This window comes from Telopea speciosissima, chromosome 10 (assembly GCF_018873765.1).
Source record: "Telopea speciosissima isolate NSW1024214 ecotype Mountain lineage chromosome 10, Tspe_v1, whole genome shotgun sequence".
NCBI lineage: Eukaryota > Viridiplantae > Streptophyta > Magnoliopsida > Proteales > Proteaceae > Telopea > Telopea speciosissima.
The window spans coordinates 46,987,558-47,015,323 of NC_057925.1; the positions used below are offsets into that span (position 1 = coordinate 46,987,558).

Sequence of the window (27,766 nt, forward strand, 5' to 3'; positions counted from 1 at the left end):
CTTCACTTGTCTCTCTTTGTGTTGGTCTTCCGGAGCGGGGGAGGATTTCGTTTCAGCTTCCAGCCTCTGCCTTTGTTCCTTCTTCTTTTTATTTCATCCCTCTGTTTTGGGTTTGTTGGGTTATACTGAAATAGTTGTAATTCAAGACAATGTGGTCGGGTGGTCTCACTCAAAACCTCGCCGACAATCATGTCAACGTCGTCTCCATGTCGGTTTTCGTCGCTGTGCTCTGTCTCTGCATTGTCATCGGCCACTTGCTCGAGGAAAATCGATGGGTCAACGAGTCCATCACTGCTATTTTAATTGTGAGCTCTCTGTTCCCATTTCCCACGTTTTGATTCTTCATTACTGACCATAATGACCACTCCTGATAGAGAATGTGTTACTGTAGTTTTATTGTAGGTTAATCAAGTCTATAATCATCAAATAGGACTTAGGAATGGGGTTGCATGATTCGTGTTCCTAGAGATTACTCTCAAATTCGAAGTAACTGAGAAATTCCAGTTAGAACTTGAGTTTGAATTGGATTCTTCCCCTTATTGTTCTTAGCGATTGGGGTTGTGATGTATTTATCGGTATGTTTCAAACGTTAAAAAAATACAGTTACAAGAGATAGAGTTGGAGTTTGATTGAACTCTGCTTATCTTATAGGGATAAGATTATTCTCAAGAGGTGGAACAGCTCCAACGTCTTTTCACTCTTATCAAATGAGAGTTTAAATTTTGAAGTTGTGGATTATCCGTTACATGCCTCCTCAAGCGAAATGGCCGCTTGCACACGGTGAGCTTGTCTCTGACAGTTCTAAACTGTGGTCCAGGTAACCCTTTGGTTAGAATATCAGCTATCTGATCATGGCTTGGCACAAAGCAAAAATATATAGACAATTAGATACCACTTGTTCCCTTACAAAGTGGTAGTCGATTTCTATGTGTTTTGTACGAACATGAAATAACGGATTTGCAGCTAGATAGGTTGACCCAATGTTGTCACAGTAAATCATTGGTGCTTTGATAGTAATCCCAAGATCAAGTAGCAGTTGACGCAACCATAATAATTCAGCTGATGCATTGGCTACTCCTTTGTATTCCAACTCTGTGGATGATCTTGCAACTGTGTGTTGCTTCTTAAAACTCCAGGAAATTAGGTTATCACCAAGATATATACAATATCCACTTATCATATGGACAGTCAGCCCAGTTTGCATTCGTGTAGGCATAAAGCTGAAATTGTTGTGAAGGCCGAATTTGGATCCCCAAGTCTATAGTATCCTTTAAACACTGAAGGATTCGTTTAATTGTAGCCCAGTGATCCACTGTTGGTGTGTGCATGAATTGACACACTTTATTTACAGAGAATGCGATACCTGGCCAGGTGAGAGTCAAATATTGTGGAGCTCCAACGATACTTCTATATAGAGTGGGATCATCAAAAGCAGACCTAGTACCACGATCTAGAGAGGATGTGGAACTTGGTGTAGGCATCGGTTTTGCTGCATCCATTTTGGCCTTATGAAGTAGGTCCAAAGCGTACTTGGTTTGAGACAAATGTAACCTTTGTGAACTTAAAGTTGCCTCTATCCCAAGGAACAAGTGTAAATCGCCAAGGTCTGTAATGGCAAACTCATTGGCAAGAGTGCTGATGAGTTCCTGCACATGTCTTGAACTTGTACCAATGACAATTATGTCGTCAACATATATAAGCAGATATATGAAATGGAATTTGGCTGTGTGCACAGAGTGCTGAATCTGACGAGGAAGAATGGAATCCGATTGATAGCAAGAATGTTCCAAGTCTGTTGGATCAGGCATGTGGAACTTGCTTTAGGCTATATAGTGCACGCCTTAAATGACAAACATAATTGTGATAGTTTGGATCAATGAATCCTTGTGGCTGTGACATATACACATTTTCTTAAAGTGCCTGTTGAGAAAGGCATTTTGCATGTTCAGTTGGCGTAGTACCCAAGTATGTGATACAACAATAGAGAGAACAGTCCTAATTGTATTGGGCTTTACGACAGGACTGAATGTATCAAAGTAGTCAATCCCTTCACGCTGATGAAATCCTTTTGCTACTGGTGGGGCTTTGTAGCGTGAAATTGATCCATCAGAATTGTGTTTGATCCTGTAAACCCATTTGTTTCCAACCAAATTCATTGAAGGTTGGGTAGGTACAAGCTGTCATGTCCCATTTCTCAAGAGAGCGTTGGATTCTTCGCTCATGGCCTCTCTTCATTTTAGATCTTTGCAGGCCACTGTAAATGAAGTGGGTTCCACATCATCGGGAGAGGTTTGGGTAAGACATGTTAATGAAAGGTGATATTGGGTAGCCATAAGGTTGAGTTTGGAAACTGGTTTGGTTACACTAGACCGAAGTCTAGTAACCATTGAATGTTGGACCGGTGGAAGAGAGGGAATCGGTTGAGAAGGTGATCCATTTTATGGTTTGGTCAGTTGAGTCATGATTTGGTAGGTAGGTAGTTTCAGTGGAGATGGGAGGGAAGCTCGGCAATGGGGGTGTTTGATGAGGTTGGTTATTTTGGACTGGTTGTAAGATCGATTGGATTAAGGGAACGATGTTGTCATGGGTGATAACTAGTGGTGGTGAGTTGGCTTGGTTGTTTTGTTTGTGGGTAGATGATTGTGGAGTAGCACATGGAAAACACGCCTCATCAAAGGTTGCATGGCACGATATGTAGGTGCATCCCAATGACGGGTCATAGCACTTGTACCCTTTATGAACATTGATGTAGCCAGTGAATATACACTGGGTGGACTGAAACTGCAATTTATATTTGTCGTATAGTCTCAACCAAGGATAGCATGCACTGCCATAAGTTCGTAGCATCATGTAATCAGGTTCTTTCCAAACAACACCTTCTTTCCAAACAACACCTGATAAGGAGATTGATTCTTCAGCACCGGAGTTGGTAGCCTATTTATCAAATAAACAGCTGTGTCACATAGGAACTGATGCGCGTGCCATAAGTGTTAAGCCCATGTCGACTATATGTCGACGCTTCCGTTCTGCTCTTCCATTCTACTCAGATGTATGGGGGTAGGAGTATTGGTGAATAATGCCATGTTGTATAAAATACTAGTCAAATGATTGGTACTCATGTGCTCCATCTGACTGGAAAATTTTCAGATTACATTTGAAATATTCTGAACATGAGAATTAAATTGCATAAAAACAGAGAAAGCTTCAGATCAAAATACAACCGGAATATCCATGTAAATCTATTGAAGTCATCAATAAAAGAAATATAATATGTAAATCCTTGCACTGATGGAGAAGGTGCAGGACCCCATATATCTGAGTGTACTAATTCAAATGGAGATGATGCTACTGATTTATTTACGCCAAAGGGAGGTTTGTGAGCTTTTCCCATTTGACAAGAGCTGCATACTGTAGAAGAAGTTGATGCATGAAGAGGTAGAGATGAATGATGAAGTATGGAGTTCAGACACTTTGATGAAGGGTGGCCTAGTCGGTCATGCCAAACTGACTTGGAAACTCTTTCGTCAATGTGAACGGTGGGCAGCAGTGGCGATGTGGTGGATACTGGAGGATGAGGGAGACGGTAGAGACCATCTTCAATCATTCCTTGGAGCAGCATGATCCCCGTGCGTGGACCCTTCATATAACAACACTTTGGATGAAATTTTAGGATTACATTATTATCTGCAGTAAATCTACTTACTGACAAGAGATTTTTTGTAATCTTAGGCACATGCAAAGATTACATGTATAAGGAAGAAGAGTGAATGTGAGAGGTTCCAGTATTTTGGATATTCAAACCTGCCCCATTTCCAATCCTAACTTGGTCAGAACTTGTATAAGGAGAGCCGATGTTCATGTTTCCCAGGTCGGATGTTATATGATGGGTGGCACCCAAGTCTGGGTACCCGGCTGAGTCAAATGATGCAAATGGGGTCGTGAGCACGGCCTCTAATTGAGCTGAGCCGGATGGTGGAGAAGGAGCATGATAGTCAGGATTGAACCAGTTGTAGCATGTTGCTGCAGTATGGTTGGTCCTATGGCATATTTGACAGCCTGAACCACCATTTGATTGTACTGGATTATGCTGCTGATAAGCATTATTGGAACCACGACTGGCATTGTTGTAATAGTTTCTGTGGCCACAACGTGCTCCATTGTGGTTGTTCATGGCATATTTGACAGCCTGAACCACCATTTGATTGTACTGGATTATGCTGCTGATAAGCATTATTGGAACCACGACTGGCATTGTTGTAATAGTTTCTGTGGCCACAACGTGCTCCATTGTGATTGTATGAACAACGACTCCAACTGAAATTGGAATTTTGTTGATATGAGTTGCTGGAATTCTTGGCAGCAACATTTGCTTCCACGGTTGGCAAATCCAAATGAGAAGCGCGCTGATCTTTCAGGATTTCCTGGCTGAGAAGCAAACCAGTGAAATCATCTAATGCTAATGGCTCAAGGCGAGTGGTGATTGAGGTTGCAAAAGAATCATAGTCTGAGCCGAGTCCTTGTAGGATGTATAAGACAACATCTGGTTCGGAGACAGGTTGCGTGGCAGCAGCGAGGTTATCAACCAAGCTCTTGATGCGTTGAAGGTATTCCGCCATGGCTAAGGTCCCTTTCTTCAGTTGAAAAGGCTGATATTTCAGCTGCATCACTCGAGCTTGTGACTGACATGCATAAGTTCTTTCAAGAGTACTCTAGGGAGCATGCGAGGAGGTTGCACCGACGATCTGTGCAAGGGCGCTCTCGGTTAGGGAAGAAATAATCCAGCTTAGGATTATTTGATCTTGTTCCCGCCATGTGGTGTAGACAGGATTAATAGGGGTTGGGTCGGTGAATGAAGAAGTGGGTGAGGGAGAGAGGGTTTGAGATAGGCGTGGATTACTGCCATCTACATATCCGTAGAAATCATAGGCATGAAGGGGCAGAAATTGGGATTTCCAGAGCAGATAGTTGCATAGTTATCAAGGCGACGCCATGGCGTCCAGGCTCCTTGGTCGCCTAGGCGGGCGCCTTGCCGCCATGGCGGTGTTGCCTTGATTTTTGACCCTCTAAAACTCCATGGTCGCCATCCCGCCTTGGTAACTATGGATTGTTGGTGCGATCGAGTTTAACTGGAAGCAGGGAGACGATGTTTGTTGGAGAGATAAGTTGTGGGTTGAGTGAGTGGTGGTGGCGGAGTTGTCTGAGTTAGTTATGGCTCTTGGTGACGTTAGTCAGCGGCAATTGATACCAAGTTAGAACTTGAGTTTGAATTGGATGCTTCCCCTTATCATTTTTAGCGATTGGGGTTGTAATGTATTTATCAGTATGTTTCAAACGTTACAAAAATACAGTTACAAGATATAGAGTTGGAGTTTGATTGAACTCTGTCTATCTTGTAGGGATAAGATTATCTTTATGAGGTGGAACAGATCCAACGTCTTTTTACTCTATCAACCGAGAGTTTAAATTTTGAAGTTGTGGATTATCCATTACAATTCCCATTTTTTTTTTTCTTTCTATAAAGTACAATCTGCAACCAATACCTGTGTGTTAGCAAGACAGAAATTAAGAGAATGGCTCGAGTGAATTGTTTGTTCACTCAGTCCCTTCATTTATATCTTTCAATAATAAGGTAAAATTACAAGAATACCTTGTACAGCCGACTATGCTAATAACAAGGAATAAGCAAGTAAAAAACCCAAAAATACCCTTATAAGGTTACATAACTCAACACTCCCCCTCAAGTTGGGGCATAGATATCACACATGCCCAATTTGACTAGACTAGGATGAAATAACTTTCCACTTAGCCCTTTAGTGAAGACATCAACAAGTTGATCATTAGACTTCACAAAAGGTATACAAATCTGCCCACTTTCTAACTTCTCCTTGATGTAGTGTTTGTCGATCTCCACATATTTGGTTCGATCATGTTGCACTGGATTGTGGGCAATGCTGATTGCTGCTTTGTGGTCACAGTACAACATCATTGGAAGATGAACAGAACCACTAATATCATGGAGTAAACTCTGAAGCCACAATAACTCACATATGCCCTGGGCCATAGCACGGAATTCGGCTTCAGCATTGGACCTTGCCACCACATTTTGTTTTTACTTCGCCATGTGACAAGGTTACCTCCCACAAAAGTACAATAACCTGAAATGGGTTTCCTGTCAGGGTTACCACCCCAGTCTGCATCTGTGTAAGCCTCAATGCGAAGATGATCATGCGGAGACAGGAGAATCCCTTTTCTTGGAGCTGACTTCAAGTAATGGAGAATACGAAGAACAATAGCCATATGGGTGGAGTAGGGATCATGCATGAATTGACGGACCAAGCTTACGACAACTGCAATGTCTGGTCTAGTGTGGGAGAGATAGATTAGTTTTCCCACTAATCGTTGATATCGCCCCTTATCAACCGGATCACCATCCTTTCTCTTGCAGATGAGTAGTAGCCTCCAAAGGAGCGTCATATGGATGACATTCCAACAAACCAGTCTCTGAGAGTAGGTCTAGAACATATTTCCTTTGGGAGAGAAAAATGCCTTTGGAAAAACGGGCAACTTCAATCTCAAGGAAGTACCTGAGTTGGCCTAGGTCTTTTATTTCAAATTCTCGGCCCAAGAAGGCCTTCAGGTGGGAAACTTCAGCTGAATCATTACCAGTCACAACTATGTCATCGACATAGACTATAAGAAGAGTGACCTTATCCCCTTTTCGCTTGATGAATAAGGTGTGATTCGCATTGCTCTGTTTGTATCCTATAGAGATCATTACTTTATGAAACCTTCCAAACTAAGTCCTAGGGGATTGCTTCAGCCCATATAATGCCCGCTTCAGCCTGCAAACCTTCCCATTAGTATTGTCACAAGAGAAACATGGAGGAACCTCCATGTAAACCTCCTCTTCTAGCTCTCCATGGAGGAATGCATTTTTCATATCCAATTGATGCAAATCCCAGTCTAGATTGACAGCATATGACAGCAAAACCCGAACAGTGTTCAACTTTGCAATTGGAGCAAACGTCTCCTAATAGTCAATTCCATTGGTCTGAGTAAAGCCTTTGGCCACAAGTCTGGCCTTATATCTGTCCACAGTTCATCTGGCTTCTGCTTGACAACAAACATCCATTTGCAACCAACTGTTTTCTTGCCTATAGGAAGAACCACCAGCTCCCATGTCTCATTTTTGGATAAGGCCGTCATCTCTTCCATCATAGCTGCTTTCCACTTTGGATCTGCAATTGCCTCCTGCCGTTTTTTAGGAATAGAAAAAGAGGAAAGAGAGAACACAAATGCACGATAGGAAGGAGACAAAGCATCATAGGAAACAAAATTGGAGATGGGATGTTGGGTGCAAGACCTAATGTCTTTGCGGGTAGCAATAGGTAAATCAAGAGAAGGATCCTTACCAAGTGGTGTAGGAGGGTCTGGATCTGGATCAAGCTCTGACGATTGGAGAAGTGGTAGTCTTAACTTCCTCTTTGTGCTTCTGGGTATAGACTTGATCAATATGAATCTGACTTACAGGTCTACGCTCCCCCTGAATAGGAATCATACGGGAGACTGAGGTGGGAGGTGCTGGAGAAGAAGGCTCCCCCTGAATAGAAACCAGTAGAAGAGCAGACACTTCTTCGAACCCTGGATCATGCTCCCCTTGAAGAGGTGGCTGTGAATAATATGCCAGGGATTCATGGAAGATAATATCCATGGTAACAAATGTATGCCGAGTGGGTGGATGATAACATTTGTAACCTTTTTGGGTGGCGGAGTAGCCCAAGAAAAGACACCAAATTCTCCGAGGATCGAGTTTGCAATGAAGATGATGGTTGTGAACATAACAAACATAACCAAATACTTTTGGGGGAACTACAAAAGAGGAAGAACCTTGAAGAAGGTCAAAAGGGGCACGACCATCAAGAACAGGAGTAGGCATGCGATTAATGAGGTAGGCATCGGTGAGGATAGCATCACTTCAATATTGAGGAGGAACCTACCGTGCAAACATAATTGCTTGAGCCACTTCCAGAAGGTGCCTATTTTTTCTTTCAGCCACTCCATTCTAGGCCGGTGTGTCTACACAACTGGTCTGATGAAGGATGCCATTTTCAGTAAAATTATTTTGGAACTGATCTTCCATGTATTCCCTGCCATTATCACTCCGCAAAATTTTCTTATTCTTGTGCTGCATTATATACACTCAAGTGGTCCTAGTAAAATAGTCAATAAAGGAAACAAACCATCTATGGCTAGAAATAGAAACACAATGGGCATGGCCCCACACATCAGTATGAACTAAAGTAAAGGGAGAAATACTTCTTTTATTTAAGGGAGAGTAAGTGGAACGAGTCTGTTTAGCCAAATCACAGGCTTCACATAAAAACTCATCCTTTTTAAAATTTTTAACTAGCTAAGGAAACAGAAAAGCTAAAGTTCGAAGAAGAGGGTGACCAAGCCGACAATGCCATAGATGGAGATCCGAAGAAGTGGCTGAATGTAACTGATGAGGTAGGGATGAAGCTGACGGTGGACAAGTCTGACCCGTGTCGAGTATGTAGAGACCACCATGTACCTTACCACCCCCGATCGTGTGGCCTTTCACCATATCCTGTATGACACAATGAGAGGGAAAGAAAGTTACTTTGCAGTTCAAATCTTTAGTTAGACTACTAATGGAAAGAAGATTGGTAGAAAAAGAACGAACATGCAAAACAAAATTTAATGTAAGGGTCGAAGAGCAACAAATGGAATCCTTCCCATAAATAGGAGAAAGAGAACCATTAGCTACTCTAACACTATCCATGCCAGAAGAGTGAGAATACCGGTGAAACATATGGGAAGAACCAGTCATGTGGTCAGTGGCACCGGAGTCGATAATCTAAGGAACAGAGACATCCGATGCACAATGACTACTGACTGGAATATTTGAGGCAAAGTGAGAACTAGAAGGGGTAGCAGGTGCAGATGTCGTGGTTGGTGTAGCGGAAGAGGCCTGTAGCATGCGACGGAAAGCCAAGAGTTCATCCTGAGTGCCCAATGTTAGTAGAAGGGGCAGTAGCGGCGGCAGCAGAAGACTTCGTAAGGTTGGCCTTGAGTTTGGACTTCACATGGCCCCGTTTGACCTCAAAATCAGCAGGCTTCCCATGTAACTTTCAGCATTGAGCCTTGGTGTGATAAGGTTTGTTGCAGTGTTCACACTCGATAGGCTCCTTGGAGGCAACATTACCATCATCAGTAATGGTAATGGAAGTGGGACTGGAAGTAATTTGGAGGGCAGACCTATCAACAGTATGAGCATGTAACATCGCAGCTCGACGAGTCTTCTCGGTATGAATCAAAGTGAAGGACTGCTTTAGTATAGGGAAGAGAGAGCGGCTCAGCACTTGCATGCGAATAGGGTCATACTCCACATTCAGACCTGCCAGGGAGTTGTATACACAGATTTTGTCGACGTGTTTGCGGTAGGCAGCAATATCAGCAGGTGTAGAAGGCTGATCGTAGGAGTAATGATCCAATTGCTGCCACAAGCTTTTGAGGGCAGCATAGTACGCCGAAACAGATAGCTCCTTTTGAGTGGTGTCATGGGCCTTCTTGCGAATCTCATACACCTGAGCATCATTCCCAACGCGTCCATAAGTCTTCGTGGCAGCACTCCAGATTTGGTGGGTTGTCTCTAGAAGCAAAAAATTGTCAGACAAATCTAGTTGCATAGAGTGGATCAAATAGGACATCACCATAACATCATGTGACATCCACTTCTCTTGCGGAGCACCAATTTCAGCCGGCATGGGGTTAGTCCCAAGGATATGGCCAGTAAGGCCAGGACCAGCAATTGTCAAGTAGGTAGTCCAAGACCACTTGAGGTAATTTGTGCCATCGAGTTTGATAGGAGCAGCTAAGGGAAGAAATCTGTCCGGGATTGTCCATCAAGCCCAGAGATTACTGAAGAGGACTCTGAACCTGTCATTGGTGCAGCCAAACGATGAAGGGAACGAGCAATGACCCAATAGAGTCGGCCACTAAGAACCAAGAACCTTGAGATTGATATGAGAGAAAATTGATCTCAAGAAAGGGAAAAACAGAGATCTCTCAAAAGATGCACAAACAAGGGCTGAAACTGAGGTTGAGAGAGGCTTGTGATGGTAGAAAATAGTTCCAAAAGAAGCACAACAATAGGCAGCCCAGCAGCCCTAACCCAGAAATTGATTGGAGTTAGATTTTTTGAACAAAAAACTGAGAAAAAAGATCGATTAGAGGTTAGAACCAGCAAAGAAGGAATGGGAAAGGTTGATAGTTGCTGGTTAGGGTTGCAAAGTAAGCTCCAATCAAGGGAAGATCATCCTACAGCAGGTATCGAGGCCGAATCTTCAAAACTTGGAAAACTTCAAAATCGCAAAGAGAAGGGCAGCAACTATCGGGCATAGATGTGGTTTATGTCATGAAGAAAATGAGGTGGTTTTAAGGGCAGTAACTAGATCGTAAGATCACCTCATTAGTGCTGCCCTAAGGTGAAGGGAAAGAACCAAGAAGAAGAGGAGAAAGAAGATCGAAGAGAGGAGGGAAGAAGAGAAAAAAGATGGAGGGAAGGAGGTGGGTTTTTGGACTTGGATCAGGATAGGGTTTTAGGGTCCTGCTCCGATACCATGTTAGCAAGACAGAAATTAAGAGAATGGCTTGAGTGAATTGTTTGTTCACTCAGCCCCTTCATTTTTATCTAATAAGATAGAATTACAAGAATATCCTGTACAGCCGACTATGCTAATAACAGGGAATAAGCAAGTGAAAAACCCAAAAATACCCTTATAGGGTCACATAACTCAACACTGTGAGATTGAGAGCATCATCACTTGTCGGACCTCTCTCTCTCTCTTAGTTTTGAGGACTTCTCTCCCATGAACCCTTATACGTTGGATTATGTGAGCAAAACATTTTAGTCACTGACTAAGCTGCCCTTGTTGATTGTCATGCTCAAAACCTGAAGAATTTTTTTTTTTGCTGAAATTTTGTTTCCAGTGTACTAGCAAATGGATTTTTGGATTCTGATTTGGAAGATCCAGTGCTTATGTATATCTTATATGATCATCCATGCCCTCCTTTTTCCATTTTAACTCAGGGATGCCTTACTGGAACCATAATCTTGCTTTGGAGCAAGGGTACAAATTCTCACATCGTAAGATTTAATGAAGAATTATTCTTTATATATCTTCTTCCACCCATAATCTTCAATGCTGGGTAAGCGCATCCACTAAGAAATTGCATATTATACATGAGGAGAGCCAATTTCTTTCTTGTTGTGAATGGTTTGCTCAGTTGTACTCATCTATCCACAGATTTCTGGTTAAGAAGAAGCAGTTCTTCCGTAACTTTATAACTATCATGCTATTTGGAGTGGTCGGTGTTTTTATTTCTTCAGCCATCATAGCAGCTGGTAATATTGAAGCTATCAATTACTTAGTTCTCTGTGAATTCCCTGAGAAATAGGAGGTTCATTTAATAGTTATTGTTGCCATATGCCACCCTTCCCCCCCCCCCCCCACACCCAAAAAAAAAAAAAAAAAAAAATTGCCCTGTTGGATTTGCTTCTAAACCCTCACTTGTTACTCTTAATCTAGGCAGCCAGTGGCTGTTTCCAAAATTCGGCTTTTCTGGGCTGGTTGTGCAGGAGTATCTTGGTGTGGCTCTAGTAACTCCCTATCTTACCTGAGTATGTTATATTGCATTCTGTAATAACCGCTCCGTATTTTATCTGACGAATAACTCTTTGGTTGCAATTGAATTTATTGTTATTTGGATTCAGGAATTGGAACAATATTCTCATCAACTGATACTGTCTGTACGCTACAGGTTGGGTAGACCATTTAACTCACAACTGGTTTCAAGTTTCTTTCAAGTCTGTGTGTATAATCATGTATTACATTCAAATGTAATGTAGGTCTTGAATCAAGATGAGACTCCTCTACTCTATAGCATAGTTTTTGGGGAAGGAGTGGTGAATGATGCAACATCAGTTGTTCTCTTCAATGCAGTCCGGGAACTAGATATTTCTAAACTTGATGTTTGGGCAGCGGTTTATGTATTTGGAGACTTCCTCTACCTATTTTTAGCAAGCACTGTTCTTGGAGTTGCTGTAAGTCCAGATTCTTGTTTTCCTCTCTCGTCTTTCTCTCCGCCCATCTATACCATGCACAATGACTCACTGATATGTGATATGTATGCGTTAAACATTTAATGCTTATGACCTCTCAAACTATTACATGGATGTTGTGCAATTGGTCACATGCGCAGTAAGTTCAACTCTCTAAATTCTGGGCCATCCTTTTTGGCAAAACTATAACCCAAAATAAGAGCCCTAATGTAAATCGATGCACTTTTCTATAGTATGTACATACTCTATTCTATATGGTTTTTCATCTTTTAGAGGTAGTGGGTGATTTTCCTCATGAAAATTTTTAGATTTAATATGGAGGGGGGACCAGGGACGTTGGGTAGCAGTGAGTTCCCCAGGGACGTTGGGTAGCAGTGAGTTCCCCTCCCCCTCCCCCCCCCCCCAACACACACACAAAAAGAAAGAAGATATCTTATGGATTAGTATATATGGCATAATATTACATAGTAAATCTGTAAATGTAATATGATATTTATGAAGGGAAAAGGTCTTCTAGGTCACCACCAGGAAACACATTTGAGGACTAGTCACTAATTGGGGGAGGGGGGACTTCTGTCATGTGATGATCTGATCTGATAATAGGGTCTTATTGTAGGCCGCCTTGCACTGATTTAATTGGTATCGAGCTAGGTTCTGTCATGCTATGTTTTGTTATTCCATTTACTTAAGATGTTATTCATAAATAAGCTAATAACCCCCTTTTTTAATCTAATAAAAATAATTAAAAAATCATATTCCAAAAGGACAAAAACTTAAAAAGTCAACCCTCCAGTTCAAGGACAAAAACTGGATTTTTAGTGGTAGGTGAAATTTTCAACTTTCTAATGTTGGGTTTTTCTCAAATCTAAAAATTCCATAAATCTTAATATGGTAAAACATTGCTAAAAACCAAAAGATTTTAAATTTTTTTTTCATTTAGAGCGCTTTGACAACATTCGTGTACACCAAATAAAGTTTTACCGGAACATAACTCCTTCAATATAAATCAAATTTAAACAATCTTGGATTTGTTGGAAAACTGGTTTTGTGCTCTACCTAATACAAAAAGTCTTATGTAGAATAAAATCATTTGATCAATAAATTTATTAGAGAACAAGAACATTTCCTCTAAATCGAGAGCAAGTTAATTACTTATTGATAAGATCATATTTTCTAAGAACAGTATAAACCAAATGTCAGACTAGGTATACTTGAAAATGACCAATTCCAAGAACATATAAACCAAATGTATGTTTTGATTGTTTCAAACTTCTAATAGCTTGTTTCTTTAGTTCTGTTGTGTTCTATCTCTATGTTGATTTTTGATGACTTGATGTGGCTTAATAATGATTTTTATAAATTGATGTGACTTAATGTTGATTTTTGATGATATAAGGTACAAATTGTAGCATAATAAATAATGTTAAAAAAGCGGGGAAATAAAAAATAACACTTGGGCGCCTTGGTCGCCTAAGCAACGCCTAGGTGGGCGCGTTGTCGACTAAGCGCTTAGACACCCCTCCACCGCCTTTTTGAACAATGATGGCCACTGAGAGGGGTGTGAATCAGTGGACTAAAAAACTTTTCCCTCAATCGGTTCAGTTCACAGTTCAACTATTTATATCCCAAACACTCTGCACAGTCACTAATGTAATCCTCTCAAATGCACAATCATACCACCGTGCACAATCTGACAACCCTAACTCAGATACACACAACTACACTCACAACCCCTGCTGCCAAGAGCTGAAGATCACAATGATGCTAAGAGCTGCTATGTCAATTGCTAGAGATCCCTCACTCAAGCACACTAACTCAACCACGGCTGGATGACCTCACATGCTGGCATACATACACATACACACCCCAACATGACTTTCAAAGGCTCTACCAGGTGTGTACGCCCATCCTACAGAAAAGCACTTCTAACCAAAGCAAGAAAGCATCCACAACATACAAAAATACGTGCTTCGACAGTTTGCCTACTTGCACGGAGTAATGGTCAGTCAGATCTCAGCATCTACTCAATACTAATTTTCCCAGCATGAAATTGAGAGGCCGCACCCACGGCAGATGATGTCTCAGTCACACCCATGACTCAAGACATCTAACCTGCTTCAACCCCTAAGTATAGAGACAAGGGTGTTACCCCCAATGGCTTCCTAGCACCCACTGGTAACCTATACTGTGTCTAGATGCAACTGGACAACTCACATAAATAATTGGACTTATAACAATGCCCTACAGTCAAACCACATCTAGCATAGGCCTCAATGTGCATCCCTACTGCTAGCATATACAATGAATACCGAAATATAAAAATTACAAAGTCAAGAGATAGAAATTCTCACAACCATGCAGTGTCTCTGATTTCTGGTATCCAGAGATGGAGTCTGGCAACTCTGGTGGTTCACTGGAATCTTCAACTTCTCCCAATTTGATGGAGAGCTGGAATCTTCAAGTGTGCACTGTCATTGGAGTCCTGGAGTGGCTCCTGGCAGTATAGGAAACCGCTGTCTTCCTCCCTTTTCCTTTTTTTTTTTCTTTTTCTTTTCTTTCCTTTTTCCTTTCTTTCTTTTTGCACTAGATCTCCACCGAATATGAGATGAGCTTCCAACTTCCTTGTTCTTTTCTCCTGCCCCTTTCCTTCTTCTATGCCTTTCTTTTTTTTTTTTTTTTTGTCTTCTCTTTCAATGCATTATCCACTCATAAAAACATCAATAAATGCATCCTACCTTGCTGGGACCATTAATGGAACACCATACACACAAAAGCAAGGGTAAGGGATAGGATTAATGCTTACCAACAAGGGGAGAAGGGGTTTCTGTGATTTCCGCTCCACGGAGGCTGCAACCAGTGTGTTCTCTTCATACCAGAGGATAGAGCTCGGAGAGATGAGAAAAACCCAATTTGGAACATCTCATTTGGCCTCCGGATGAGGGAGATATCGAGTTTTGAAGTTGGGCGAACTGTGGAGCTTGAAATGGAATCTTGGTTGATGGTGCACGCGTGCGCGAGCATACACGGAATCATAGGGACTACGGGGTGCACGAAATTTGGGCCAATCAAACCGTCAGATCTAATGTCAGTTAATCAGTCTGACTGGATCAGTGCTTGGTCAACGAACCAATCTGAGAAGCCAAATAGGAATCCCGATTAACGTACACAGCCATCTGAGGGCAGAGGTAGCAGGCGACGTTTTACCATCTGATTGTCGCGTCAGATACGGCCACATCTAGGCCGTTGATTCTGTCGGTGGAGGCGGGAAACACTTTCATCCGTCGGATCTCTTTTGACTGCATTTCATCAACTCAAGGAGATCTTTACCAATAAAAAGGAATCTCTCGGGCATGTCTCTTATGCTGGCGCTGCACGTGATCAGGGATCACAAGGGTCTACGGGAGCTATATCAATCTGACCGTTTATTCAAATTTCAAAATTCCAGTTGAACCTTGTCTTATCGATCGGAATCCTCTGCACTCACAGCCTACCAGAGAGCCCGAAATGGAATCTAGGCCAAAACTTCTTCGTTTTACCTCCGATTTGAGCGCCGTTTGAGGCCACATATCCATGAGGAGGAGCATTACCAAACTGGCCACATCAGCAAGATCCTTGCTGATTTTCTCAGGGAACCCAAAAACAATTTGGATTGCCTAAAATACCTTTCATTTTAGGCGACCAAACGGGAATCACTATAACTTCGCCGCTCGAACTCGAAATTGCGCGATTCCAGTTGCGTTTTGAAGAAGACTTGACGAGCTACAATATTCATGTGGATTGCTTCGCCCAGTTATGCCTTTAGAATCTTCGAAAATGCCGACGAACACGCTGCCAGTGTCTGATCCTATCAAATCACAATTTCCAAGGCATACAACATTCATCCAAGGCTGCTGAAGCCTGCCAGGCACTATATAAACCTGCGATGAACAATCTCATGCTGCCACATAAGCCCGGATGCTCCAACATCACTGCCACATGTCATAATACTGTCAAATGATCAAAATACCCCTGTCTAGACCATCAATACTTTGTAAAATTACAGAAATGCCCCTGTACTGACTGTCCATGTTTGAAGGTGACAGAAATGCCCTTGGATGACTCCCAAACACTATGGGACCTCTATATACATTGCCAAACCCCTGTAATGATGTCACTGCCACTGTGAACACTATCAAAACTACTGGGGATGCTGGGACACTATTCAGTCACTGCCTGAAGTCTGCCAACTCATCCAGAATGCTATCTATACACTGTATGTGATGCACCAATAAGTTACAAGTTAGATATGAATTGATTCTAGCAAGTAAGGAGATGTGAGAGTTTGGAAGAGAAGAAGAAAAGGAAGAAGAAGAGAAGGAGAAGAGTTGAGGGGGAAATCGTGAGTTAGGTAGAGAACTCTCCTAACTCATATTTACTTCACTAATAATTCTTTAGGAATTACAAAGGCCTCCTTAAGGAGGTAAAAGATAAAAAGGAATAAAAAGGGAAAATTACAACTCTATGACTTATAATAGAAACATAGACAAATATGCCTCTAACACACCCCCTCAAGCAGGAGAATAAATGTCATACATTCCCAGCTTGCATAGAAGAGTACTGAACTGGTTAGGGATGAGACCTTTGGTGAAAATGTCTGCCAGTTGATCACCGGTCTTCACAAATGGGGTACAAATGCAACCTGAATCCAGCTTCTCTTTGATGAAGTGCCTATCAACTTCAATGTGCTTTGTTCGGTCATGTTGCACGGGATTATGAGCAATACTTATAGCAGCTTTGTTGTCACAATAGAGCCGCATGGGTCCCTCATAGTCGAACCCCAATTCTTGAACCAAACGCCTAAACCAAATGAGTTCATACACCCCACGAGCCATGGCTCTAAATTCAGCCTCCGCGCTGGATCTAGCAACAACTGGTTGTTTCTTACTTCTCCATGTAACAAGATTACCACCCACAAGGGTACAGTAACCGGATGTAGATCGTCTGTCAGAAATAGAACCAGCCCAATTTACATCAGTGTAGCCCTCTATCCTCAAGTGACTATGTCTGGCATATAGAAGGCCTTTTCCTAGAGAAGATTTCAAGTACCTGATAATGCGATAGACAACATCTAGGTGTCTACTTTTGGGAGCATGCATGAACTAACTCACCATTCTAACTGCAAAACTCCGTGTTAAGGAGAGAGAGATTAATTTCCTAACCAACCTCTAGTATTTCCCTGCATCTACAAGAGGAGAACCACAGTCTTCACTAAGTTTGTGATTTTGATCAATTGGGGAGTTGGCTGGTTTACATCCCAATATTCCTGTCCAGAACAAACTTCCGCTGGAAAATATTGATGCCCTTCTTTGACCTTGATACTTCAATCCCCAAGAAATACTTCAAGAGTCCAAGATCCTTAATTTCAAACTGTTCGGCCAGGTAAGATTTTAACCTCTTTATCTCATCTGTGTCATGTCTAGTTACAACAATATCATCAACATAAACAATAAGAGTAGTGACTGTATCATTTCCTCTTCGGATAAACAAGGTGTGGTCAGCCTGACTCTGGGAATATCCATTCCTTAGAATGGCCTTTCGAAACCTTTCAAACCAAGCTTTGGGTGGCTATTTGAGTCCATAAAGTGCCTTCTTGAGGAGGCAAACCTTCCCTTCTGCTGAAGGAGACTTGAAGCCAGGTGGAGGTTGCATATACACCTCCTCTTCTAGATCACCATGAAGAAAAGCATTCTTCACATCTAATTGATATAATGGCCAATCTTTGTTGGCTGCCACTGATAGGAGGACTCTGATTGAGTTGTGCTTGGCTATGGGAGCGAAAGTCTCTTGATAATCAATGCCATAAACTTGACTATACCCTTTGGCTACCAACCGAGCCTTATATCTGTCCACTGTACCATCTGATCGATACTTGATTGTATAGACCCACCTGCATCCAATTGGAACTTTGCCCCTGGGGAGATCAACAAGTGTCCATGAACCATTCTTCTCAAGAGCCATCATTTCCTCTGATATGGCCTTCTTCCATTTTGGGTCAGATATAGCCTCAGTAAGATTCTTGGGAATAGTGGCAGATGAGAGAGCAGTGGTAAAGGCAAGACCTGTAGGGGAGATAGCATCATAGGAAACAAACTGGGCAATAGGATTAGTGCAAGCACTTTTTCCCTTTCTAGTAGCAATTGGGAGATCTAGATCAGAAGGAAGATCATCACCTAATTGAGGAGGATGGAGCTCAGGATGTGGCTCCAAAGAAGGCTCTTGGCAGGTCTTCTTTCCTTTACTCTTCAAGCATTCACCTTTTTTGTACTGAATGTGGTAATCTTTCCCATTACCAGAACTAATATCAACAACTGCCCCTTGATCATCAGTATCAACAGTCCCTTCTTTAGAAGCCCCTTCTTTAGGTTTCCCAATATCAAACAGAAATGGGGAAGTAGGCAAAGGTAGGAGGAAAGGGATATCAACATCCTCTTCATTCCAACTATTCTCCCCTGAAGGGGATGCTGATGAGAAGGAGTGAAGAAGGGAATAGACTTAAAGAAGGTGACATCTTTGGAGAGAAAGCGTCTTCGGGAAGAGGGATGATAACACTTATACCCCTTGGTAGAAGAGGAATAGCTAAGGAAAAGGCATTTGAGGGCCTTGGGATCAAGCTTAGACCTAGGCGATTTATTGACATGGACATAGCACACACCCCCAAAGACCTTGGGAGGAAGAGAAAAGGTAGATGCCTGGGGAAGAAGAGTTCCCAGAGGGGAGTTGGAGCCAAGAAGCAGAGTTGGCATCCTATTGATAAGAAAGGCAGCAGCAAGGAGAGCATCAGCCCAAAAAGTCTTGAGAACATGCATGCCAAAAAGAAGACTCCTAGTGACCTCCAACAGATGGTGGTTTTTTCTTTCAGCCACCCCATTCTGTTGAGGTGTATCAACACATGCAATTTGGTGGATAATACCATTATCAATAAAAAACTGTTGGAGCCCCCCATACATGTACTCCCCCCCTTTATCTGAACGGACTATCTGGATGCAGGTACCAAATTGAGTAACAATTAACTAATAGAAGTTCTTAAAAGCATCACAAACATCACTCTTTTGTTTCATTAAAAAGGTCCAAGTGGTGTGGGTGTAGTCATCAACAAATTAAACAAAATAACGGTATCCCGACAAAGAGGTAGTGGGAGCGGGTCCCCAAACATCAGAATGCATAATATGAAAAGGAACAGTGGATCTGTTAAAACCGTGCTCAATAACCCGGTTTAAAACCCGGTCTAACTTTCTTGGCCGGTTGAACCTCGTGTGTAGGAGGGGGAGCGTATTAAGCTCATGTGTTGTGGGCCATGATACTCAAGCCATCTCACAAGACTGTCGATCGTGACTCAAGGAAAGTCGTCGAGGATAGGTTCATCGACAAAGAAAGGGGGAAATTCGTCTATGATGGTGTATTATTGGAATTCCCTCATTTCGAGAATCCGCAAGGCCCGCGCCGTTATTACCCATGCCCACTTCATGACGAATTGGAGTAAGTCACTATCCAAATAATTCACGCCTATGCACGATCATTATTATATATATAAATATTAATTGGGCTCTAGGACTCTTCTTTAGAATTAAGTTTGGGCCATGGGCCATGGGCCATGGGCCATGGGCAATGGGCCCAAGTGGATCCAAAGGCCCAATGACTTAAACTAGACCTAGGGCTTATACCATCCAAACATGTCCTATCTAATGGACCTAGAGACTTAGATCTATCTGTTGGGAGAATCATGGGTTAGAAAGAGAGAATGACTTAGATTCATTGATAGGTATGCCTCTCTATTTATAATAGAGGGAAAAGTTACAAAGGGACTGAAATAGGCGATGTGGGACTAAAACCCACATAGCCGACTTATACTTAATAACATAAGAATAAAATTACCCCAAAAGGATCAGAATACCCCCACGGTATTCTGGATTACATATTTCAACACTCCCCCTCATACTGGATTATACAAATAAGTAAAGAAAGAAGATCCAGCTTGAACTAAAAAGAAAAAAAGAACTCTATAATAATGCAAACGGCTAATGTTCATATGTCCCTAAAGCCCTAAGGTAGCCATCTCTTTGGCAGGATGTACTAGGGTAGCTGTCCCTTGTCCTAAGGTAGTCATCCCTTGTCCTAAGGCAACAAGGAATGTGAACTTTCTCTTAGGGGGTCTTCCTGTACTGAATGACTGATTGACCCAATAGACTATTATTGCACTACTTGTTTGACACTCCCCCTCAAGTTGGCGCATACAAGGTACTAATTCCCAACTCGAACAAAATGGGAAGAAACTAAGTTACAGCAGAATCCACCTTGACAGATGAATGCAACTCCCAAATAAACCTTCAAGAACTTGAAAAATAGATCTTCAAAACCTGGGCAGACTTGATCAACAAACTTTCACCAATCTTCAACAGCTGTCCAGTGATGAATCTCTGACTAATAATCTTGAAGATAAGCAACTAGGGTAGCAAGCAGCGGAAACAAATAAATCAGGCAGCAGAAATGATCAACCCAATTGTAGATCCTCATATAGGCAAGCAATAACCAAACATCTTTAATACTTTAATACTTCAATCTCCCCCTTACGGCAAACTCAACCCCCATAACAAAGGAGATACCCAATGGCAATGGTGGAAACTCTGACTTTCTATGTATTGCACCAAGTGTTCCCACAAGTTCTGCTTCTACAATGTCTGTAGGTGTACTGTACATAATCTCCCCCTCACGTGTAGTAGTACACGTGGACATAACAGAGATGATGTAAGTGATAGGGTAAAAGCATAATATTCCATAATTTTCCAAAAAAGGTGCTAAGGGAAATGGAAAAGGAAGAAATGGCATATTAGAGAATACCATTATCGTCCAAAGTGGTTATGGGTATATGCCAAAGGTATGTTTTGGAAGGTGGTGAAGTGAAAAGAGCAGTGGGATAATGAATTACGGAGTAAAACAATGCAACATATAAATTTTCAACCATCTTCAAACGATCAAACAAACACTTTTTATGGAAACTCCTGCAGGGGAGAAACTCCTAACTCCAATATTCAAATCTGATAAGTATACAGAGCTGATTTGAAGTAAAGAAAAGCTCCAATCTTCAAACAAGGACGAACAAGTGTGCAAAAACTCCAATGTACAAACTCCCACATGCGAAATAGGACTGACGAAGATATCTGGACAGCAATTGATGTAAGAAGCTTCAACAAAAAACTTAGATCAGATCTGAATTAGTGAACAATGCTAGGATCAAGCTCCAAAGTAAGCTGGATATGACTAGAAAAGCTTCACATAACTGAAGAGGTTCGTAGTTGCAACCAATAACCTTGGAACACACTGTTGTAATCCCAAATAAGCTGATCTCCAGGGTAGTAGATTCGAGTCTTCAATAATGAAAGAAATTTGATCTCCAATAGTAGGATACTGAGTCTCAATAATAGGGCAGCAGTACTCCATATAAAGGTAGCAGTAACATACTAACATGTCAACCAATCATGCTTACAGAAGCTAATCAATAGAACCAGCAAGGTATGTAGTAAAGCTCAATAGAACCAGCAAATTTAAGATAAATAATCCGACAGATCCATAAGTAGTTGAAGCAGCCAGCCACATAGGAACCAATAAAAAATAGGTTGATAATTGAAGAAATCGAGCCATAAGTGTGAATCTGAATTTTTTTCAAAAAAACTCCAAGAATGATACTGAAATTTGGGTTTAATACTCCTCTGATATGTATAAGACTCTCCTAAAAAAATTAGCTTGATAGACAACCCTAACCCTAAAATAGATTTTTGTTCGGGTTTTGGAAAACCCTGAAATTGAGATTGATTAGGGGAAGGGGACTTAAAAAATCTGTTGATGCAAAGTGTGATGATTTCTTAGCATAGATGTTGTCCACAGCTGCTGGAATGGATCTCCAATACGAACACCCAATCTCTTGTAGGATTTGAGACTTGATCTTCAAATGGGAGAAACACCAAAAAGTGCAGAAAAAATAGGGCAGCAGCTATCTTAGGTAAAATACTTCTTTAAGCCATGAATAATTAAAGTAGATTGCCTCTCTTGATGGTAGAAACACCTCCAAAAACTCCAGAAGCAGCAGGTAACCCTGACCCAAAAAATCGATTAATGTAAGGGTTTTGGAAAACCCTGAAAAATAGAGATTGATTGGGGAGGGGTCTTCTAGAAAACTTGGATAGGTGCAAGATTGAGGTCAAGTGGTCCTAGTAATGGAAGTAATCAGCCCTCCAAAAATCAGCAAAAACTGAAACCTGTAACCCTAATTTCAATTGGAGTCAGGGTATTGTCAGGGTTTTTAGCAGGTAACCAAATTAGCAGGTTAAGAAAGTTTTTCCTGTAGGATCAAATCCAGCTATCAGAACGGGTCCGAACTTAGGTCGAGTAGGGTTTGTAGTAGTAGGGAATCACCCCCAAAAAATCAGCTGCATCTGAAAAGGGAAACCCTAAAATCGATTGGAGTCAAAGTTTTGAAAAACCCTGACAAGTTGAGATCGATTAGGGTAGGGACTGGAAAGGTTAATGAATGATGGAGAAAAAGAAAAAAGGGAAGGAGGACGATGGAATAGGGTAGAAAGGGGCTGGAAAAGGGCGCATAGGAGTCTCCAACAATGGAGGATCAGCCTTCTTTACTGATAGAAATCAGATCTCCGAAAAATTCTGGAAAGCTCCAATATCGCAGGTATGGTTCCAGCAGATTTCGAACAGAATTTTTAATAAAAAAAGGTAGTATGGGAGGAGGGCAGCAACTAAATCATTGGATTCTTTGATTACCTCATTAGTGCTGCCCCCTTACATGGATGAGAAGAAGAAAAAAAAAAACAAAAAAGGGAGAAGCCGAGAGAGAGAGAGAGAAAGGTGGTAGAAGGTGATTGAAGAGAAGAACTGGCAGTACTAGGGAGGATGCACAGAGATGAGTTGCAGGCTTCAACCCTTCAACATCAACAACCGAGACCTTGGGGGTTTGAAAGAGGACCCCTGGACAACTCTAACAATGCTGGTCCCACTTCAAATGATAATGGGATGAAGAAGAATCGAAGAGAACAAGGCAGGCCTAGCAGAAACTGCAGTAGAACAGGTGGAGCTTCAATGAACTTCGATCTTCTTCAACAAATCCCAGAAAAACTGCTCCATTAAGGCTTAGTTTAGAAGATAAACCTCGATTAAATCTTCTATGTAAAGTATCTCACATTGTATAGCCTCTAGTAGAACCCTTTTATCTAGAAGAGGAAAATGAGCTTGGTTGACTCTCAAACCAGCTCAGATACCAAGTTACAAATTAGATAAGAACTGATTCTAGCAAGTCAGGAGATGTGAGAGTTTGGAAGAGAAGAAGAAGAGAAGGAGAAGAGTTGAGAGGGAAATTGTGAGTTAGGGAGAGAACTCTCCTAACTCCTATTTACTTCACTAATAATTCTTTAGGAATTACAAAGGTCTCCTTAAGGAGGTAAAAGATAAAAAAGAAATAAACAGGGAAAATTACAACTCTATGACCTATAATAGAAACATAGACAAATATGCCCCTAACACATAAACTCTAACACAATATGCATTGTGTTGACAACAATGACAACTAAGACACAGTCATTGCCATCTGCACTATGTGTTCAATACGCCTTGGGTCACCTTGCCACCTTGACAACTATGTTATCCTCGCATGTAAAGTATATTTTGGTAAATATAAGAATATATTAAAAAAAATAGGGTATTCGTTAGGTAGCTGTTGTGCTGATTCACAGTGCACAATTTCTTTCTTCTTTATAAATCTAATCATTCAGTATAATATATTTTTTCTTGATTAAAATGACTAAAAGGGTTTAGCCAAATCCAGGTGATCTTTTAGCGTAGCTCATAATATTGGATTTGTCTAAATTCCTAAGAGATTGGGTCTCTTTGGAAGACTGAGAATGTACCACCAACAATCTTTAAGAGGAAAATCATAGTTGGCATTTGGTCTGATCTGGTGCATCTTATATAGAGAATATGACTGCATAGCCCTTGAGGGCATACCAACATTGTGATCTGGTGACTTCTATGGTGAAATATTGTGGTAACCAGAACTTTGCTTCCTTGCCCCACTCACAGTGGATGGAATTTCCCCTTATGGTTGCTTTTATGCCTTATTCAGAAGGTGAGCCAGATAATGCTATGAATAGATCATACAATTAAGTCTAACATGAAGGTTCTATATCCTAAAAGTTGCTGATTTTCATGGCAAGGCCATTCCTAGAATTTCGTTTTATTAGATGCAGTTGTCAAACTGTTTAAAATGTCTGTTTGGAAATTGTCTTAATTTTGCCTTGGTTAGTTAGAATTATGAACATTAAATATTTGATTTGGGCACATTGGATAGACGCCTCCATTAATAACCCAAGTTACAAAATCAGAAGGGACTGATTTTCGTAATGGAAGGATCTCCTGCAAGGTATATTTCTTTGTATTTCACCATTGTTGTTGACTTGTTTGTTATCTCTTGTAGACTGGCCTATTGACTGCATATGCTTTTAAATCCTTATACTTTGGTAGGTAAGTGATTAATTTGAAGGACTTCCTGGAAATCTATTTATTTATATGTCTGTTGCAACAATTGATTGCCATATTGTGCAAGAAACCTCCCATATTGATACTGTATATTTGTTCCAGGCATTCAACTGATCGTGAAATCGCTCTAATGGTTCTAATGGCATATCTGTCCTACATGCTCGCTGAGGTAATACTTGATGATTGCAGAATGCATGAACTTTTTGTTTCCAGTCCATAACACTTTTGCATCCATCCAAACCTAAGAAGTTACTGTCGAATTGTATTTTGTCTCAAGCAGTAAACTTCTGAATGAGAAAGCATGTAGGGCCTAAAATTTAGGGTGTGGTGCAACCAAAAACTGTATGCTTCTAACTCATGTACTTTCCATGTGTGCGGACATAGGACTCCATTTGATGTGGGTTATTGGTTGGATTGGAGAAGGGAAGCTGATTACAATATTATGCTGCTTAATCCCATCTAATTGAACTTTCTTTTCCCTCTTTTCAATAGGCAGTTATATATCCTGCTTATTTGTTGTTAAAGTCCTGCTGGTGTATGTGTGAAACATGGAAGGTGAATGGGTGAGCAGCTTTATATTTTATGAGGTTATCATTATCAAATGCATCCTTGTACATTTCCCTAATGTATGCGTGTTGTCAGTCGTGCATTTAGTATCTAATTGTATGAAATTTTGTGAGATTCTGCTTGGCAAGCTTATAGAAGAGAAGACATTAAAGATCATCAAATCAAAGTCCTTAACTGGGTTTTCTTTGTGCAGCTGCTACAGCTTAGTGGGATTCTTACGGTCTTCTTCTGTGGGATTGTGATGTCACATTATGCATGGTATAATGTAACTGAAAATTCAAGAATCACAACCAGGCAAGTATGAACAAATATTGTGGCATCTAGGAACTTCTATTCTTCTAGATATGCTTTGTGAATTATGACGTATCTGAGCTATTTTTTGTACTATTTGGTGAATCTTAGCTGCTGGACTGTGATGCTTTTATCATTGGTCTTTGTCTCAGTAGCTGGATTTAGTCTACGAATTATTTCAAAGATGGGCTGATGATACATCAAAATGCCTCTTCATTTTCAGGCACATATTTGCAACAATGTCGTTCATTGCAGAAACTTTCATCTTTCTTTATGTGGGAATGGATTCTATTGACATCGAAAAATGGAAAATGAGCAAGACAAGGTACAAATTCGACTTCCAGACGGTGAAATCTTAGATCAATTGATGCTTAGGATCATCTGTATGCACTGTTAGGGTCCAACCCCACTATATTAGCATTATATGTATGAATCTGCTCTTGGTAGTTCGGTCTGTAGCATGATGAACAGTGGAGACTTTTATTTCATCTTTGAACAGAGTTATTGATTTAATACATTGGCATTCTTGGAATAAGATAACTAAAATCTTCATTATGCTTGTAACTTGGCCATAAATGTTCACACAGAATTTTGTACAAGTAAAATATTATCCATATATATAAATTTGTTTTTCTTCACTTCCTTTTTCTTTATTTCAGCTTCAAGACATCAGTGGGAATATGTTGTACCCTAATCTTTCTGATATTGCTTGGACGTGCTGCATTTGTGTTTCCTCTGTCTGCTTTATCTAACTATATGAATAGAAGGGCTGAGAGAACACCAATTACATTCAAACATCAGGTGGCTATATCGATTTTTATTCATTGAGAACCATTATGAACAATGATGGGCAAAGTAAAATACAATTTGATGGATTCCATGTAATGCTTTATCTAACTATGTGACCTATTCTGTATAGATTGTAATTTGGTGGGCTGGTCTTATGAGAGGTGCTGTCTCTATTGCTCTGGCTTTCAGTCAGGTGAGTGCTGTTTGGTGAAAAGCATACATGGGATGAAATGATTGATTGAAAATACAATCTACTAAACATTTAATTGTGGTGTTTTTCATCTTGGCCTCTTAAGTTCACATTCTCAGGCATTACATGGAATCCAGTTCATGCTACAATGGTTACCAGCACTGTCATTGTTGTACTCTTCACTACACTGGTAAGTATGTGATCCTGGAAAGGTTACTTTTTCTCATTCAATGATTTAACTGTAATTTAAATCTGGGTAAATGGCACTAAGCTTCCCCCTCCCCCCAAAAAAATGTTAAATTATTCCATCGAATGTATTCTCCCCTTCTCCCTTGGAGCCGGGAATAGCGACATGAACTAAATGCCCTGTCCAAGCCAGGGAACTTACTCCAAAGAGTCCTGACAAATGATTTGGCCTCAACATGTTAATAAGGGCTCTGTTTGGTTTCAAGGGAGAAGCAAATATTTTCATAGGAAGTGAAACATATTTTACAGAAAAATCACTTTTGGTATTTGATTGCAAGGGAAATGCATATATTTCTATAGGAAGTGAAATATATTTCATAAAAAGTGAAAATATTTATCTCCACTTCCTTTGCTACCAAACGGAGCCTTAGGAATCTATCATGGCATATTTGCCAATCAGATATTTAGATGTGTCTGATGCATGTTGGATCTTCCATTCCTAATTTTTCAGTTTCTTACTAGAGTGAAAGTTCTACTGCAGGTGTTTGGATTCCTGACAAAGCCACTTATAAATGTACTACTTCCTCATCATGCAATGGAAAACAACCACCATCAAGATCCAGATTCCCACAATGACGAGCTCAAGGTTCCTTTGCGCAACTTTGAAGAATCTTCCTCGACCAACTTTTCACGTGCAGAGAGCTTATCTATGTTAATAGAAAGGCCTGTATACACCATACACTTCTATTGGCGGAAGTTCGACAATGCCTACATGAGACCAATATTTGGTGGGCCATGCCGATGATACAAGACAGGTGTTGGTAAGCCATTTTCACTTTGTAGAAACACTCAGGTAGCTGTAATTAGTGATGTAAGGTCAAGAGGAGATACTGATGTGGATGTCCTGAGGTGTATATAAGTATACGATAATAACTGCTTCATAAGACTTTAAATCCTTAATGAGAAGCAATTACAATCTTAACTTCATCAAGTATAGCTTCTAAATGTTTATACAGTGGGAA

General features: G+C 40.9%; 1 protein-coding gene across 2 annotated transcripts; it reads left to right on the top strand.

The window, feature by feature from the left end:
• LOC122642573 (sodium/hydrogen exchanger 4-like) lies at positions 1–27,582 on the top strand. Of its 2 annotated transcripts, XM_043836087.1 has the most exons (14): positions 1–305; positions 11,114–11,232; positions 11,331–11,428; positions 11,613–11,672; positions 11,798–11,844; positions 11,933–12,127; positions 24,660–24,706; positions 24,824–24,890; positions 25,482–25,582; positions 25,803–25,904; positions 26,239–26,380; positions 26,499–26,561; positions 26,665–26,748; positions 27,286–27,582. In XM_043836087.1, the coding sequence occupies exons 1-14, from the start codon at positions 150–152 to the stop codon at positions 27,547–27,549; spliced, it is 1,545 nt and encodes a 514-aa protein (XP_043692022.1). In that variant the 5' UTR covers positions 1–149; the 3' UTR covers positions 27,550–27,582. The 2 variants fall into 2 exon arrangements, with proteins under 2 accessions (XP_043692022.1, XP_043692024.1); XM_043836089.1 differs by lacking the exon at positions 11,613–11,672 and having other exon boundaries at positions 2–305.
• Positions 27,583–27,766: the final 184 nt, after the last annotated feature.